Here is an 18,152-nt window from a genome sequence, read left to right on the forward strand (position 1 = left end):
TAATGAGTTTTGGCAAGCTGTCAAGAACTGCAAGGGCCTCGTCCCTTGACAGGTGCCCCACCCCCTGGTCGCCATCTTGGAACTGGAAATCCTGCCCCCTAACCCCGTACACAGCCCCAACTGGACCCATCCAGCACCTGGTCTGCACTGCCACCCCCTGGACATACAGCAGGGCTGGGGCAACTACACAGCTAGACTTCCTTTCTAGGCAGCCCAGGTGGCCCCTTCTGGCTGCTGCTGCCATGGTACCAGCAGGGACCAATGCACACAGCCCTGACCCCACATGCTCCACACCTGCTCCAGGCTTGCCTGCCCAGGCTCAGCAGTGGCAGCAATAGGAAAAAAGCTGCTGCTCAGCACAAGAGGAAAGCACTCCCTCTCCCTCCCAGTGCCAGCAGTTCCCTGTTGCAGCTGCACAGAGCCCATGTGGGGCTGCCCAGCATCTGCTCTGGGCAGCCTGGAGGCAGTGCTGACAGCACCAGAAATGCAGGGCAGCCCAGTGCAGGCTCTGGGTGGCTGCAGCAGGGAACTGCCAGCAGTGGAAGGGGGAGGGGCCACTTTCCCCCCAGGCACTGAGCATCAGCTCTTGTTCCCCACCGCTGCTGCTGAGCCTGGGCAAGTGAGACCGGAGCAGGCGCGGAGCATGCAGGGTCCAAGTTGTGAGTGTGGGTCCTCACCAGTACTGTGGGCTGGGGCCAGTGGCGGCAGCAGCCAGAAGGAGCCACCTGCCCACCCAGGCTGCCTGGAAATGTAGACCAGCTACAGAGCCACCCCAGCCCTGCTGCATGCCCAGGGGGTGGCAGGGCTTGCCATGGCTGTACTGTGTCTGGGCCAGGGGACTGAGGGACCTGCCATGGGCCGGACAAAGACCCGCTGCCGGCCAAATCCAGCCCATGGGCCATATTTTGTCCACCCCTGCCATAACAGCATACCCCTTCCGTTGATAGGCAAGGCCACCTGCATGGCACTTGCAATGACTGTGGATCAAAACCCAGGTGCCGCATATTGCAGGGTGGCACGAGAACCTCCCAGGGACACCATGATGGTTGTGTGGCCACCACAGGGCCAAACTGCCCCACACACCTCTTGAAAAGATACACTGGAGCCAAACTGAAAAGTGGTTGTGGCAGAAAGGCGTGCCTGCTTGCTTATTATGCAAGCAGCTGCACTGCTTCTCTTGATGTTCCTCCCAGGTTAGCTCCGATATCCCTCCTGAAAATGGAGTGCAAAGGGCAATTCTGGCTGGTGGCAGCAGTATTTATTCCAGGCTGCCACTTGGAAACAAGCAATTGGAGCAAACTGCCACGCACCATGATTTTCCAGAGATACACTGGAGCGGAACTGGGAAGGAGTACAACAGAAACAGTGCACTTGCCTGCATAATGCAATGCAGGAAGGTATGCCTTTCTGCTACAGCTTGTTCTCAGTTAAGCTCTGATGTGCCTCCTGGAAACAGGGGCATGCAGGACAATTCCATCTGTCCTGCATGCCTCTGTCTCCTGGAAACGGCATGCAGGGTCAGACCAGGAAGGGCTGCAGGAAGACCATGTGCTCCTGTCACACACTTTCCAATCTGGCTCCGCGAGAGGCGCACAGAGAACTTCCACTTGGCTGTAGCAGCAGTAGCACCCCAATGGCCTGCCCCTCTCCCATCTATGGCCTTATTTATCCTTTTGCCAAACCCCTGCCTCTGCCACCCTCTCAGCACTCGCACGTTGGATGTGCAGCCCCGGATCTTGTCCCTGCTGGCTGGGGTCACCAGACCCTGTCCTTTACATCCCCAAAGCTCAATATTAATAACACTATAATATAATATTTGTATTATATAATATTTTAGTTTTTAAAAAGAGGTGACACTAAATTCTGAAAAGTTTTGGCAGGGTGCCTCGATTCTAAGGTTGAGAACTGCTGTACTACGGTGTCAGAGTGGAAAAGAAAACACGCAAACAAGTAAACTTCCACGAATTGAAAAAAGTGAGATTTGTGTAAGTAGAGTTCTCTCTATTCTGCTACTCTTAAAAGTAAAGCAAAACTTTTAAAAGAGTTTCAAGGAAAAAAACCCACCCATTAGTTCAGAATGTGACCTCTACATATAGTGAGACACATTTATGACATGAATGTGTCTATAAATTAAATTTAAATTAGAAACATAACATACAATCTTGCTATTGATAATCTTTTTACTGAAAATATCATTTGTGACCTTGGTAGCCAAAAACTCCAAAGAAAAATGACAACCAATTTCCTGCCTGCTTTTATATTAATATTTTCTGATAACAAAAGAACTTTGATTTAGTACTTGGACAAAATGTTTAACATTTACATGGTAAATTTTTCTTCATTAAAATCATTTTAACAATCTGTCGGATTTTAATCCTAGAACACTTTTTAATGTTTGCGTAGCAAACAGTCCTTTTGATGATAAAAAGTATGAAATCAGGATAGCAACTGGTTTATGATTATAATTCAAACTCTAATCTGCTGGCCTCACTACAAACATTTTAAATTGAATTTATATTGGATAATTAGACTTTCAAATACTTTTATTGCTACTGACAAGAATACACTTCAGAGGTAACATGAGGACCACTAAGGAATCAAAGTTGGACAGGTTTGTGGGTGCTCCATGACAGTTATGTAAACTGGATAGTTCACTGCAATTCTTGCAAACTGAAGGTGTCCTCCCTGAATATTTAGTTGGGAGAAGTCAGTTGGAGTGTCTCCAAATCAGAGGACTTTTTTAATAACAACAACTCTGGTTTTAAAAACAATTGTACAAGTTACAAGACAAAGGGAAATCTACACGTGCATTTACTGCACAGCAAGTGGTTTTTATGCCAGTGTGTACACGTGCAGGTGTTACAGCGCAGTAACGCTGTGTGTGGACTGATTTGGGACTAAGGTTAGTCGCAAATCAGTCCATACACACAGGATTACTACACAGTAAGGCATCTATACGTGCCTTAATGCACAGTAACAAGTCGGCGTAAGTTGCCATAGTTACTGTGCATCACGGACACACATGCAGATGTGCACCTGTACTACACAGTAATTTTTGGTTACTTCACAGTAACTGTGCACGTGTAGATGCACCCACAGAGAACTTCTGATCTATATCTGTAGCTTGAGCTTTCCCAGCGTTTCAAAGCCAAGTTTACAGTCCAGTTTACATTGAGAAGTTTTGATGGCACAGCCGTGACGTTTAGGAAGGGGAGGGGATCCACACTTACTATCCAGTATGTTAGCAAAGGTCTTAACACAGATGCAGTTATGCCTGCAAGAGTCCTTTAACCTACACAATATTTTTTCCCTTATTTGAAGAACCAGCAATAAGGTTGGATCTCCACTAGGAGGATGTCCTGGGATAGATGCATCTGCATAGATGCACAACATAGATCTGAGCTGGCTCTGATTAACATAGGGGGGATAAATATATGGCCCCCAAGCTCCCACCATCCGTATTGCTCTGGCTGTAGTAGCAGCCAAGGGTTCAGGGCTCTCCTTCCCTCCTCCAAGCTCTGTTGCATACCCCTGCTCTGTGGGGCAGGGCAGTGCAGCCACGCAAGAGCCAGCAGCCTGTAGCGTGCATGCTGCATGGTGCAGCAGGGGAGCCGAAGGTGAGGAATGCAGTGCAGGGGGGTGGAGGGAGGGGTGCCCATGCACAGAGTGTGCAGTCTGAGGCCTCCTGTGTGTAGCCCCCCCACAGTATAGAGCACCCACTACAATAGGCCAGGTGGTGTGCGACTCAACTGCTTAGAGGTTAAACAGCCCTGACACAGATAATACGTAAAAGTGCATCACCAGGAAAATGTATTTTAAGAAAGTTTAGATACTGCATAAGACTAAAAGGTTTCAAATAGATTTGCTAAAATGGAGAAGCTGCCTTTAAGTGAGCAGTCCAGAATAATCTGAGCAATTAGTGTAAATAAGGGCTTATCTACACAGGGACATTAGGTGTCAATTAGACTGAATTTACAGCACACTAGATGCTCTGGACTAACTTTCCCTTGTGAATCCTCTTGCTGAGCACAAGGAGAGAGGCAGAATGCTCTGCTTAGCACACACCAAGAGTGGCCACAGGAGGAAGCAATACAAAATAACTGTTAATCACTATATATCACAAACAGTAATATGCTAACCTCCAAGTACAGACAAGCCCTCCTTGAAGAATGGACAAATTAGGAAAGTGGTACACATGAAGATCAGGAGTACTGCAGACTCTTATTGCTGAAGGTTTGCGTTTTAAAAATACATAGTGGGCAGAATTCTCCACTGCTACACCAGTGTCTCTGCACTAGTCCCAGCACAAACATGCCAGCATACAATTGGTGTAAGCGCAGTACAAAAAATCAGACACAAATGGTCAACTCCAATGGGGACATTAAATAAAAACAATAGGGATAAGGGGGGGGGGGGGGGGGGTTGCCTTAATAAGTTTTCAGTTCTTCAGTGCTCCCAGATTCAGTTAGTCTGGAGATAAGAGTATTTGCTGTGCTTTTGGTCGAAACATTTTCCCCTGATGCTCAGCAACAGAATTGACCCAGCTGTTTAAAAAGGGTATGTCCTCTTTGGAAAACACTCCATTAAATGTGGACACATTTAAACAGAATGAAGTCACAGAAAATCATAGTGCTTATAGCACTTTTTGTAAGGCCAAAGATCACATATGGTCTAAGGCCTGTGATATACAGAAAACTGACTAAGCAGGATGACATGCTGGCTTCAGAACAAGAACAACCAGTCATCATGGATACACAAGATACAATATGACTAGACTATATATATAGGATGGTATTCTGATGACTAAAGGGTTGGTGGTTCTAGTCATATCTAGAAACTAGTTAGTAAGCAATACTAAAAGGTCTTAAAGGTGGTCTCTCACCAGAAGGCTCTTACCCATCATGTTGCTGAACATGAATACAGTCTTTTAATATAGTCACTTCAACACGCTGTTGGGGCCAACAATACATAACAGCATTTCTATTCTTCCACAAATTTGACTATCTGCTCTAAAGAAATGTTCATGCTACCAAGCTTGGATGTCCCAGAATTCTCAAGCTTTTAGTCTCTAAGGATAAGTTACAGCAGACAGTTGACATAAAACTTGTCTCTCCATTCCCTATTTATTGGGGTCTGGACTGGATAGTGCAAGCAAAAAAAAAAAAAAAAAAGAGAGAGGAAGGGGCGATAATTTAAGAACTTACCAAAGTTAACTTTTCTCAGTTCTTGAATGCATACCATCTGGATACTTTCTGTATTGTACAACAGCAATTCATGAGCATACAGCTCAACTAGTGTAATTTCTCCAAGTAGGGCTGTTCCCATACATGTAGCTTGTTCAAAACACAGCAGAAACTATGCTACATTCTTTGAGTGATCCTGATGCTATACCCCATCCTATTTCTTATACTGACAAGCATTAAATCTAAATCAGCACCATTTGTTCCCAAAGCATTTGCAGCATCTGTCTAGGCATATTCCAAAACTGCTTCTTGGACTTTATACTCGTATAAAAACAATCACCCACCATAGCATGCAAGGACATTTCAACCCCTTTCCTTTCCTTTTTAAAATGTGTACTCATTTTTGCAAGTTCTATTTTTTTCTGCTAGCACACATTTTTGTTTGTTTGTTTTTTCACTTTTCTTGACTAAACTCTTCCAAGAGCTCCGTACATAACTTGCTTTTTTTAACAATGGCTATTTAAACTGCACTTGAAAAGCTCTGGAAAAGAGAAAGCACAAGTACCTATCCTTGGAAATCCTGGCCTGCCTTCTAACAGACTGGATGACAGTATTCTTTTGGTGAGTGGAGCAGCCAAGAACCATCTCTTTACCCCCTATTCTCAGGTATTTGTAAAATGAATTAATAAGAGACATTGGTTATTGGTCTAATAAAAGATATCAAATTCACCCAAGGAACCCTGTCTGCCTTAATAAGAGACAGTTGCTTAACGAAGTCTTTAAATGCTAGAGCCTCCGATAGGGTAGCACCCTGCTAGGAATTTAGTGTACTTTTTCCATTTAGTTTTAAACTACATACGACAGAGGTCTGCAACCTGCAGCCCGTTGACCGGCCGTGGCCAGAACCTGGCAAGGAGAGCCCGGTGCAGCCCTGGCTCCAGCCTGCAGCTGTAGCCCATGTGTCCTGCCCTGGGCAAATCCACAGACATATAACCCGCCATGCCCTCCTGAGATACGCACAGCTGCAGGAGCTGCCTCAGCACCCCCCTCCCCCAGCCCCAACAAACTGCGGGTTTGTCCCACACCCCGCCTGGGCAGCACCTACCCCGGTCCCCTCCCTCACCGCAGGGGCGGGGGGGAAGAGAGGGAGGGTTGATCTGCCCCCCCACACCCCTTCCCTCCCCCCTCTACTTCTACCACAATGGACTTGCCAGCTGGAAGCAGCTCTCCATGCTGCCCGGCTGTGCTCCTCACTGCTGGAGTGCTGTGCTGCAGTCACGTGCACACACGGGCATTTATTGGCCAGATTATCGGTCTCATTGGGCCAATTTCCAATACAGCCAATTTTCTTTATATCAGTACCAATCCGGTATCAGACTGATGTATCGGTGCATCTCTACTGCCTACCTTTGACTTGTGCTCGGTCACTCCAGCCCTCCACCAGAAAATGTTGCCAACCCTACGCCTCAGAGAATAAAGCATGGGGTTTAAAGCTGCTGACTGTTTCACACTGATCATGGGAAAGACCCCATCCACAATGTATGGTGTGATGTGCTACCTCAAAGCATCAGATCTCTCCACTTAAACAAGGTCAGAATTGGATGCCATCTAAGATTCAATTCTTTATAATTTACTACATCTACCTAGCGATTAAAAGATAATAATTTATTAACTGGAGATTTCCTGCCAGCCCCCACCTCCATGCTTTTGGCAAAGCAGTGGTATTAATATTCCCAGTCAAATTCTTCTTATTGAAAATTCTATGCATTAAAGTATGGAAAATGCCCAGAGTAGAATATATTCATCATTCCTGGTTCTACATAGCAATGCATTCCATTCAAGGCGTCTACAAAGCTGAAAATGAAGCCTGTCCTGCAGACAGGATATCCCATTGCCTAGAAAAATGCTATATGAATACTATATTACAGGGTATGATTATTACTTTCATAGGTGACAGAACTTTTTTTTTTCCCTTTCTTTTTAAGAACAAAAACCACCATTACCTACAAGAGCCTGTACACTTATCTGGCTTCCACAGGGTTGGGTTTTTGTTGTCTAATAAATTATTTGCCTATAAAGCATTTTCTTAGTGAGATGCTGCTTGTAGTGTTCAGTAGTTTTACTTCTTGAATCAGTGACTTCAGATCCCCATTTGCTTCTGAAGGATATGACTATCCAAGTTCTTAAACAAACCAGCCACTCTTTTGCGCTGTTTCTGAAAGCAGAGACCCTGTCCTGCCATCCTTCTCCAGGCAGCATGCCCAGGCTTCATCAGACATATTACAAAGAAATACAGTGGGCCCTCCAAGAAGCATTTTTTCAAGAGTTAAGTCTCTCACAATACCATTCTCAATTGTTCACTGTGTGATACAGAAAAGAAAGGGATTTTTGTGATGTTTTGGAAACCCAACTAACTGTAATAAATCAAGTCACATGCAAAACACTAAAGCAACCCAAACTCTTAAAAGTGAGACATCTAATAGAAGATAAAAATTGGGCAGTTTTAAAAGTGAGAAAGAAAGCACATTTCAGATTTTTGAAACATACACTGAAGTGAAATGCTCTACATATTCATTGAGATTTCACTGTATAAAAAGGAAAAGTTCTGTAGACATAATTACCTCCTGGGCACAGTTTGAAAAGCAAAAACACTCAATACCCAACTCTGAGATGAAATGCTGTAGTTTGATTTCAGAACTAATCCACAAAAGAAGTTTGAGAAACAGATAGTAAAAAAAAATTAAATTAAAAAAAAAAGTGTTCTCAGATTGTTTTAAACTGGACTGTTATCTTTTGTAATTTTTTTGCCAAGTAGCTCTGAACACAAAAAGGATGGGAGCAGGAAAAATGCATTTCTGACACATTTTGTAATACAGGTGCTATACAAGTGTAAGACGTGGCAGTCTCTGCAGAAAGCAGAGTCTAAAAAGAAAAACTAGAAAGAGGGTCAGGGAGGCAATATATAAGCACTGAGGCCAGGGTGGTGTGTACCCCTATTTCTAAATATTTTAAAAAATATTTTCCACATTCAAGGTATACCAAAATTCCCCTTTACCCCTCGTTAGGGACCCATGACAGTCTCTGCCTATTCCAAACTGCAATTCTATCCCCACTTCACCGATATATAATTGCTACAATTAAACTGGGTTAGTTCAGCACCACTTGTCCCACCCCTGCTTCTCCTCCTTTCAAACTTCTATCTGACCCTCTCGCCTCAGAAAAATGGGTTCCTATTTCTGACCCAGATTTGTCCTCACAGTCCACGTGGTCCCTTTTCTGGTGACCTTCTCTCACTTGATCCAGGAGAGATCCCCCTTACCCTACCACATTCTGTGGAGTCCCAAAAGTAGAGAAAACCTGCATCTATCCAGGTGAAAGACATCAGAGTCCAAAGGTCAACTGAACAGTACTGTTCTGACTGCACTAAGGCAGTGGCCCTCAACTAGTCAGAGCCTGTGCTCTTCCTGCTGTCCTTCCCAGTCTGTTCCCATACGCCCCTCCCACAAACAGAGGTGTTCGGGGCACGTGGGACTGTCTCGCACCCCATTTCCAGGAGAAGGCAGGGTTGGACGAGGTAGGGCTCTGGCAACACCATACATTCTGGCCATAGCCCTTTGCACTAATCCTCCAGAAGGGGCAGGGTGAGCTGCAGCAGCCCTTTAGACTGTTCAGACAGCATCATCCCACTGTCCTGGAGCAGCTGTCTTTACTGCTCAGCCAGAGAAGCTAAGTGCAGGGACACACACAGCAGGTTAAAACCATCCTCTTTCCCAGCCTCCCATACCAAATATGTGTGCATGTACACACATGCACATGTAGCCCTCCCCTCCTCCAGGGCACATGGGCACAAAACCTCTGCTCCTGCCTGCTTTAAGGTTATGAGAAAACCCTAATATAGGCAGAAGCGTGGTTGAGAACCAACCGGTGAGGGAAGTGGAGGTGGCACAATAGTGGTTCTCAACCAGGTGCCAAATTAAAAAATTATGGAATGTTATTGCCTTGACACTAAAGGAAGTTGTGAACCATTGCACTGAATGCTTCTATTGGAGAAGACAGTCCACGGTAGTCCTTTGCCTAGATATGTTTCTTTTTCCACACCTCCCTTGCTGGTCTATGGAAATGGAAGCCCTCGCACTACAGAAATAATTATCACGTAATAAGTGATTCAGCATGTTATGTTATGCATGCAAACATAATAGGGGAGGGTTCCAATTATTCTACTGGAGAGTGCTCAACCCCTGGCATGCAGGCCAGATCCAGCCCTCAACACTGTGTCATGCAGCCCATGGTACTCCCTGTAGACCACAACTCTGGGCATTAAATCAGGTATGGGGCCCAATCCCAGCAGGCACAGGGACAGTGTGGGGCCCAATCCAGCCTGTGGACTGGCCTCGCATCACTCATCTGGCTCATGAGACCAAAAAGGATGCCACCATACAGGTCTCTGTAACCCATCTAAGTGAGTGTTACTCACCTCATTCACTTCAAGCCCCATTACAGGAACACACCTTTCCTTTATCTTACACACCAACAGATAAGTAGGGGGGGGGGGGGGAAAAAGAAGAGAGAAGAGTAGCTCCACCTGTCCACCATCCTACTGTTTCATGTGAAGAAACAGTCTTGTTACCCTATACGCACAAAAACTTCTTTTCATTTTAAAATATGGAAAGGATGCTTTAGCTCTGTTATTCATGCTCTTCAGAGCAAGAAGTGTACAGGTTTCCCTCTTTGTGGGTTCTGTATGTGCAAATTCGCTCTTATGCAATAACCCTTTTTATACCAAACATTCATTATATCAGAGGTAAATTCACTCTTATGCAATCAGCGTGGTGGAAGCCCAATCAGCTGATCTGTGCAGTGCGTTGTGGGAACGATGCATACCAAAATATCGTCTCCTGTGTGAATCTCTGCTCCTCACTCATCATCGGTGATGTGTTTCTGTAGTTGCAATCCCTATGATGGCTTCTAAGCGTCCCACTAGCTTATCTCCTACCCCTCTCCCTGCTCCATCAATGAAGCGCAAGAGAATTTCACTAACACTGGAGACAAAATTAGAAAGCCGTCACCACCCTCTGTTCATACCAACTAAACATTCATCACTACCACTGTGTGTTCGTGTACTGTCTGTCTGCTGCTGGCGAGTACCAAAATTGTCTTGTAAAAATGGTACAAATGGGTCTGGGGGTCAGTACAGTCAGGGTCTTGGAATGTATCCCTATTTGTTACATTGTAAAGTGGATTCCCTTTATGTGAATTTGGGTTAAGCACCGTTTTCCAGGAATGCATGTACAGCATAAAGCGAGTGAAACCTGTACAAGCAGCTGAATGCTTTTTCTATAAGTCCAATAAATTGTGCATCATACGCTAGTGAGCAGGGGCAATGCCCCATGTCCCTGGCCAGTGGGGGACATAGTTCATGAAAGGAATTTGTCCTTACCAAAAATGTGAAGACAAAGGCTTTTATCTGGCATTAGATAACCAGATTTGAGCATCACCATTGGTCAGATGGTTAACTGCTTGAACAATATTCTAGAACTGCTATGCTTGTGGTAGCTTAATTCTTAAGAAAAATAAACCAAGTTAAATTATTGGTGTTACTGCATCAGATAATGTAACAATTAATTACAGTACCGAATCACTGACTTGTAGCCCCCAAATCTTAGTCACATTTCAAACTAAGCAAATTTAGGCAGCCATTGTCAGTTCGCAGCAAGGATAACAAGTAGTAATAGAGTAAAAGCCAGATGACTGGTATTGAGACTGTTCACAGTGAATCACTGAATTAAGAACAACTTGCTCAGCTGTGTGCTGCAGTTTTTATACAAGTTACTGCTTCTCCAATCAGCTGGAGCTCATCAACAATCCCACAATGCTATTCAGAGAACCAATACAATTTGAAGTCAAAGCTACAGAGAATCACTGGATTCCCAGGCAACTATTGGCTAGTTCTGTATACCACCAGGTACTTCGCTAGCCACCATCTTTATATGGGATTAGGCACCTAGTTCTGTTAGTATCTTGGTTCTACTCTATGAAGGAGAGTGAAAAATAAGTCTTGCAAATCCAACTGGTTTAAAAAAAAAGGAAAAATAAATAAATAAAATGTGCATTTTGTGTGAGAAAAACTGATCCCCAGAGCCAGACAACATGTCCCTGAACACAGCCCTGGAGCACTGGGTCCAACCTGACACATGGCCCTGGACCTAGTGGGCAGTCCCCAACTCAGTCCAATCTGGCATGTGGCTTTAGAGCCAGTACACAGGGTCAGACTCAGTGTGCAGCCCTGGACCCAGCACACTGGGTTACTGCAGGCCAGTGTGCAGGGCTTGCAGCGGGTATGGCTCCCTATCTGCTACTATTCCAGGGGTGGGCAAGATGCAGCCCACAGCAAGTCCCTTGGCCCCACCTAACCTAGGCACAGGGGGCAGCCTGGGCCATGACATGCAAGGCCAGTCCTGCCGCCCCAGTTGTGCCGTGGGGCAGAGGCGGCATAGCAGCCCCTGCAGCAGCAACAGCTCACTCTGCCTGACTGCCAGTGCCAGCATCTCCACCGCCAGATCCGGCCCCACTGCCTGGACACCCCAGTCCATCCACCCTGCACCCACAGCTGGGAGTGCTGGATGGAGCAGGTGGGCGGTGTCTTTCTGGAAACTGACCTGGGCAGGGCACACTCGGCCAGGAGGATGGGCTGGGGCCGCCGGGAGCGGTGCCTGAAAGCAAGATGGGCAGTAGGGGCCAGGACTGTGGGGCAATGATAGCACAAGGCCAGGCCCAGAGCAGGGCTCCAATTTGTTCCTTGTACATCTCTATGACAGTCACTGGTTCCAAAGGCAGGGACATGTATGGAGTTGATCGCAGCTCTGCCCCAGGCCCCGGCTCTGCACTGTCACTGTCTGCCCGTGGCCCCATCTCCTCTGCCCAGTCAAGTGTGCCTTGCCCAGAGGGGTCCTGGCCAGTCTTGGTGGAGACCCCACCTACTTAATCTGGTACCCCCAATGGTGTATGCAGAGCAGACTGGCCCAGAGAGGATCTCCAATCCTGGCAACAGCTCACCAAAACTCCTTAAGTGGCCCTCCAGCCCAAATAATTACCTAACCCTGTACTACTCACTTACTACATATAAAGAACCGTTTTTCTTCCCCTCATGTCAGGTTCCCTCAAAAAACAAAGTGCATACTACATATAGGGACATGTTGTATATGTGAAAAAACAGTACCATGTGTTCAACATTGATTTTAAGTATGCAGTGAACTATTTTCTATCCTCTGATCAAGTTACCACATAAATCAGATACTTGAAAATTTGGCCAGAATGTCACACATTTGGACGCAACTGCCCGCTTCATTTTTTTTTTCTTTAAAGCCACACCATGAGTTGCAATTCAGTTAAAAAAAAAAAAAAAAAAAAAAAACCAAAAAGAAAAAAGGCTAATAAGATACTGCATGTAGCTTATTTATAAATGTAGTGAAGAAAAAGAAGATACTAGCAAGAAATTGACATTTCCTGGAAGCTTTCCTATATAACTTGAGAACCACAACTCAAACCCATCTTATCCCAATACTGTTTTTCTTGAGTAGGAACTGCCTCCAGATTTAACTGCAAATAAAGAACTGCCCACTAATGACCAGAGCAAGATGAAACTCCTCTCTACCTATGATCAGGACCAGGATATAAATTACAGAAGACCTAAAAAATAAAGGAGGTAAATAAATTAATTGCATATTATGCAATGCTCAAAAAGAGCACCAATAAGTAGATTTCTTTGGACAGAGGACCATGTTCCTATAGTCCTTTTGGTTGGTGATTCTTAACCAGGGTGCTGTAGCAATCTAGGGTGCATTAAGATCCTTTCAAGGATGCCATGCAATGTTAGCATTATTAGGTGTCCAAACATATTTCACAAGATAAACCCAAATATTTCAAATAAGACTCCATTGTGCTAAATACATTCTGACCTTCTGTAATCTGTGTGGTCCACAACAGAAAAACCACTTTCTTAGTGAAAAATAGGAGTTGACATTTTTGGCAGGATGCCTCAAGTCTAACAAAGTTGAGAGCCACTACTCTAGGTACTCAGTGAAAGAATGCTCCACCCCTGATAAGAGCAGAGCTCTCCAGAGACACCACAATTTTAGTTTAAAAACTGATGCGATAACCTCTTGTCATAGAAGTCAAAAAGAGCATGTTGAAGCAGCTGGTTAAATTTCAACTTACATTACCAAAAATAAGGAACTTCCTAGAGTTATTCAACATTACAGACTTTTTTGTTTGGGTCTATGTTGTTATACATAAAGTTACCAAGGGAAGCAAAGAGGTGGACGCTATTATCCCTCACCATTCTCTTTGCTTTCCCGTACATTACAGCAATGGTCACTAAATGACCAGGTTATGAAGATAAAAAAAGGGGTGGTGATGGTAATTTATATCCTAAGGAGAGTTGCAAGAATATCTATTCGCAAAAGTTCCAACTAAAAACCAATTTCAAATCAACATCAAGATTTTAAAACTGAAGCACTGAAGATCAAACAAGAACTCAAAGGTGAGCCCGTGCAAATTATCTTTGACTTCTTTATCATAATACAGTGCCATAAACTGATGATGCAGAAATTACGCAAGAGCCAGTTAGAGGCCAAATTAATTTTTGCCAACTGAGGTTGTCATGTCACGCTGTGGCCATGACTTCTCCCAACTCGGCACACATATATAGAAGACAGAAAACTGTTACAGGAGCTGGCTAAACCTGCAGCAGTGGAACAGTTTCACACCAAGGACACCCTTAGTTCAGGAGGTGAGAGCTTTCCATTGTGTCAGGCCAAAGGCATCTGCACGCTATTTTTAAACCACAGGACTAGTTTTAACTTGGCTTGAGAGAGAAACATAGGGAAAAAAAAAAGCTGTGCAGTGAGAGCTACTGGCTCCAAGGACCTACATGAAGAGATTCCCTTATCCAAAAATTTGTGTAGTCTCCTGCTGTTTTCTCATACTATCAAAATTCCATATGGATGACTGTCTCAGTTCTAATATTATTACAAAAGGTACTCACTGCTGGTAGTAGAGACTGCATATTTTGATTGGAGTCTGCTATAGTGGCTAGGTAGACCAAATTCGTATGCAACATCTGCTGATACCTATCAAAACAAAGCATGACAGGTTTAAAAGGAGCTAAGAGACAACAACTTTTTCATTCACATTCTCCAAGTTTACATATACAGTAGATACACATGGTAACTCCACTACTCCCATCAAGGTTCAAAAGATCCTGGGAATTATTTTATGAAATCGCCCATTTTCCACATTTCCATCTCTGCCGCTAATCTGTGTTTTGACAATTCAGAAAAAGGTTATGCCTGTACATGTTCTATGCATTCTTCTAGCACAACAGAAACAGAGGAAGATTACATTTAAGTCTCTGCTCCAGGTAAGTAAAGGAAACTAAGCTGCATAAAAACGCGTATGCATTGTTACCGATTGACCCACTGGGTATCTACAGTGCTGTGTGAAGACATAGTGAGCCTCCTTCACACAGGGTAGCTCCGTCAGGCACAGTGTACCTCAGCACAATACTGGCATATGCTCTGGAGACACACGCATGAGTACTACTTAGCATAGAACTCATTTCTCTCTTATTTGCATGCCTCAGCAGCAAGAAATGATACCTACATGCAAATCATGATCAGGGATATCATATGCAAATGATCAGGATTTGCCACAATTTACCCCCTGTTGCTGCTGAAGTGCTCTACACTCTGGCTCTTGCCATCAGCAATATAATTGTTCATGCAGTCAAGTTTTTAAGCCTCTATTTAAAGGTTACAAAGAGCCTGAAACAGTGACTTAGGTGTGGAAACAGTACTCACACTTGGAGCCACATGGACTTTGTGATTCCAATTGGAGCAATTTGGTTATCAAAAATCACTTACCACAAAATGCATCTTTTTGTTGCAAAATGGACTGTTTGGCTGCACATGGTACAACTAACATTGTTTTGTTTTCTCTCTCTAGAGCTTCTCTCCCCCTAGCCCCCCCTTTAATACCTCTTGCTTTGTATTTTTCACAAAATAGAAGAGAATTTATAGGGTTATAATACATGATTCTGACACTGTTCTACAGAACCAGGCAATAAGTGACTAAGGGTCCTGGAATCTAGATTATAGTTCAGGAGCAAAAGGAACCAAGAAACACAGACCAGGCATCTAGGCTGCCAAAAATTAAGCAGCAGTAGGAGAGACAATAAACCACTGAAGATTATTGTAAATTCCCACCTTCCCTGGCAAACAGAAAGCAAGAAAAGGCGATTTAAAGCTAAGTACCCAGACAACATTATAATTACTGAAACCCATAAACAAGACTGTGCAGAGAACACCAGGGAGAATTATTAAATATACCTATTAATATCTGGTAGAGATATTTTCAGCTACTGCATGCACGCATTTAGCTTATAAAATGCAGATCCAATCAAAGTCCTATTATGCCTCAGTGCTCTGTTGAGAGATCTGGATCTCTTCAGGCTATACAAAAGACGGCTGAGGGGTAACCTTGTGGCCGCCTATAAATTTATCAGGAGAGGACAGCAGGGAATTGGGAATGCGCTGTTTACCAGAGCGCCTCAGGGAGTAACTAGGAATAATAGGTGCAAACTAGTGGAGAGTAGATTTAGGTTAGACATTAGGAAGACATTTTTTACAATAACGGTGGCCAGAGTCTGGAATGGGCTTCCAAGAGAGGTTGTGCTGTCACCTAACTTGGAGGTCTTCAAGAGGAGGCTTGACAACCACCTGGCTGGGGTCATCTGACCTAGGTCCTCTTTCCTGCCAGGGGCAGGGGGTCAGACACGATGATCCATTGGGTCCCTTGCGACTCTATAATCTATGAATCTACAAATGCTGCTTCCCTAGTAACCTAAAACACTGAAAATTAAAAGCGCCAAATTCCTGCTAATACTACTGTTAACCTTATGTGCAGAGATACAAGCACGATCTTTTAGTGGGGCAGTGTTCAAAGAACAAGCAACAGCAGCAGGAAGGAGTTGTTTGAGTGTCACTCTCCAATCAAGCAGCATCTGAAAGCACCACAAAGTAAATGCAGAAAGTTAAGATGAAGGGGTTTGTGTTGGGACTTTCTTAACATTAATTAACTAATTCCAAATGGAAATATAACCAACTCTTCTTTGCCAAAAACAGGCTTGTCATTATGCATCCATTTATAGCAAGAAGAGGTCACATTTGGTTGGGGAAAAAAATTTTGGATCCATTTCAAGTTTCTTCTTCCATACTCTTGTTTCTTCCCAATTTTTTCAAGTAATTTAACCCTTCTCTTCAAGATATGATTAAGACACTGAAACATATGGAAGAATCTATATATTTTTGGTTCTACACATTTTATTCCATCTAACATATGCTAATCAAATTAAAATAGAACTTCTGTCGCTTTGAAAAAGAAAAAAGAAATATTAATAAGCTAAATTAAAAAAAAAAAAAAATCAAGAACACAGCATCATTAGGAATGTTTTTACAAACTAGTTGGCACAATTCTCTCATGGGAAGATGTGAGCACACTGGAGTTTAGTTACATCGTTGATTTTACTAATTACAAAAATACAGTCATATTAACATCTTACTGAGAGCACTCTGAGGTCTTCCCTTTATTCTGATAGTCCATTATACACTGGATGAGATGGTTATTTTCATCCAACATCTGAAATAACAAAAACATAAACATGGAATAAGTTTAAACACTCTTTGAAAAGGAACTGAAAAAGCGATACTGACTTCCACTTCCTAACCAACATGACTGTTCAAAAAGTGCTTTTATAAAAGGGGTCTGTTACTGTATTTAGAGCCATCATCTATAGAACTTTCCCCTCCTCTTATCCTTCTCTCCCCACTTTCCATTTTTAGGGCTGTGTGTCAAGTCACTACTAAAGTTACAGTTGCCAAAGATTTTCTATTTGAGCATCTATTGTCTTCTTATTTTAGTGTTTCAAAAGACTCCACATTTGATCTTTGCTCAGATGCTTGTTTTGGAAACTCTATGAAAAAAAAAAAAGTCCTCTTCCCTACTAAAAAGCAATGTTGATTTAAGAAGAACAACACATATAGGCAAAAAAAAGTTAAAACTTACTTACAAGTAGCCCTCAACACGAAGTGCTTTCGAAAAACAAAATCAGAAATTATGAAGCATTTTATTAATGCTTGGCATAACTGGTATGATTTTTCTACCAGACTGTATATGCCTTTGGGATTGCGAGTTTGCATGTATTAATGTTTTAGTCAGAAGCTATTGCCATGAAATAGCACAGCTCCTACCTATCCACAAAAAGGACTCTTACAAGTTTCTCAATGAGTGCACACCAACTGCAGGTGCTTCCTCAGCCTGATGACGGGTGTTTAAACCCGGAAGCTTGCTAAGAAACATTTTTTTCAACTATTTCAGTTGGTCTAATAAAAGATATCAGATTCGCCCACAGAACCTTGTCTGCCTATGTCTTTAAACCAATATGGCTACAACCTGCACCCCTCCAAAATAATGAAAGCCATAACAGCCAGCCACACGCATCTCCAGGAGAAAATTTCTCCTCCCATTGAACTTTAAATTTACCCTGAAAGGCAAAGAGAGGTGGCAATACCATGGAGCTCATTAGGCGCTTGGCTACTGCTGGAAGTTTTGCACCAGTGACTCTCAAGCAGGACGTTGCAAGGCCACGGGGTACGCCACCTTAGCGCAGGAGGCATGCAAACACGGCTCCTCACACAGGAACGAGGGGCCACAACACAAAAGCAGCAGGTCTTCCGTTCAAAAAACAAACACTAAGTTTTTTTTCCACCCAGCCTGTCCTTGGAGGGCCGAACTTGCTGCCCCCACGTGCTGCGGAAGCCGACGCTTGAAGCCAGATGCCCAAAAGAGGGAGTGGACACGTTCCCGGAGGAGAGGGGCCGCGGTACCCATCGAGCCGCCCGCCAGGGAAGCCGC

General features: G+C 43.8%; 1 protein-coding gene across 6 annotated transcripts in view; it reads right to left on the minus strand.

Moving 5' to 3' along the window:
- Positions 1 to 18,001, minus strand: part of SS18 (SS18, nBAF chromatin remodeling complex subunit) — a 55,676-nt gene extending 37,675 nt beyond the window's left edge. Inside the window, exons 1-3 of one of the 6 annotated variants that reach the window (XM_025214063.1) lie at positions 17,809 to 18,001; positions 16,801 to 16,877; positions 14,227 to 14,311 (exon numbers count right to left, since the gene is read on the minus strand). In XM_025214063.1, coding sequence (XP_025069848.1) covers positions 14,227 to 14,311; positions 16,801 to 16,877; positions 17,809 to 17,820 — 174 coding nt within the window. In that variant the 5' untranslated portion in view covers positions 17,821 to 18,001. Of the gene's footprint in view, positions 1 to 14,226; positions 14,312 to 16,134; positions 16,243 to 16,800; positions 16,878 to 17,307; positions 17,324 to 17,808 lie in introns of those variants that run through there. The other 5 variants (XM_014524113.2, XM_014524106.2, XM_025214091.1 and 2 more) reach the window with 5 other exon arrangements.
- Positions 18,002 to 18,152: the final 151 nt, after the last annotated feature.

Source organism: Alligator sinensis, unplaced genomic scaffold, assembly GCF_000455745.1.
Source record: "Alligator sinensis unplaced genomic scaffold, ASM45574v1 scaffold117_1, whole genome shotgun sequence".
NCBI classification, from domain to species: Eukaryota; Metazoa; Chordata; order Crocodylia; family Alligatoridae; genus Alligator; species Alligator sinensis.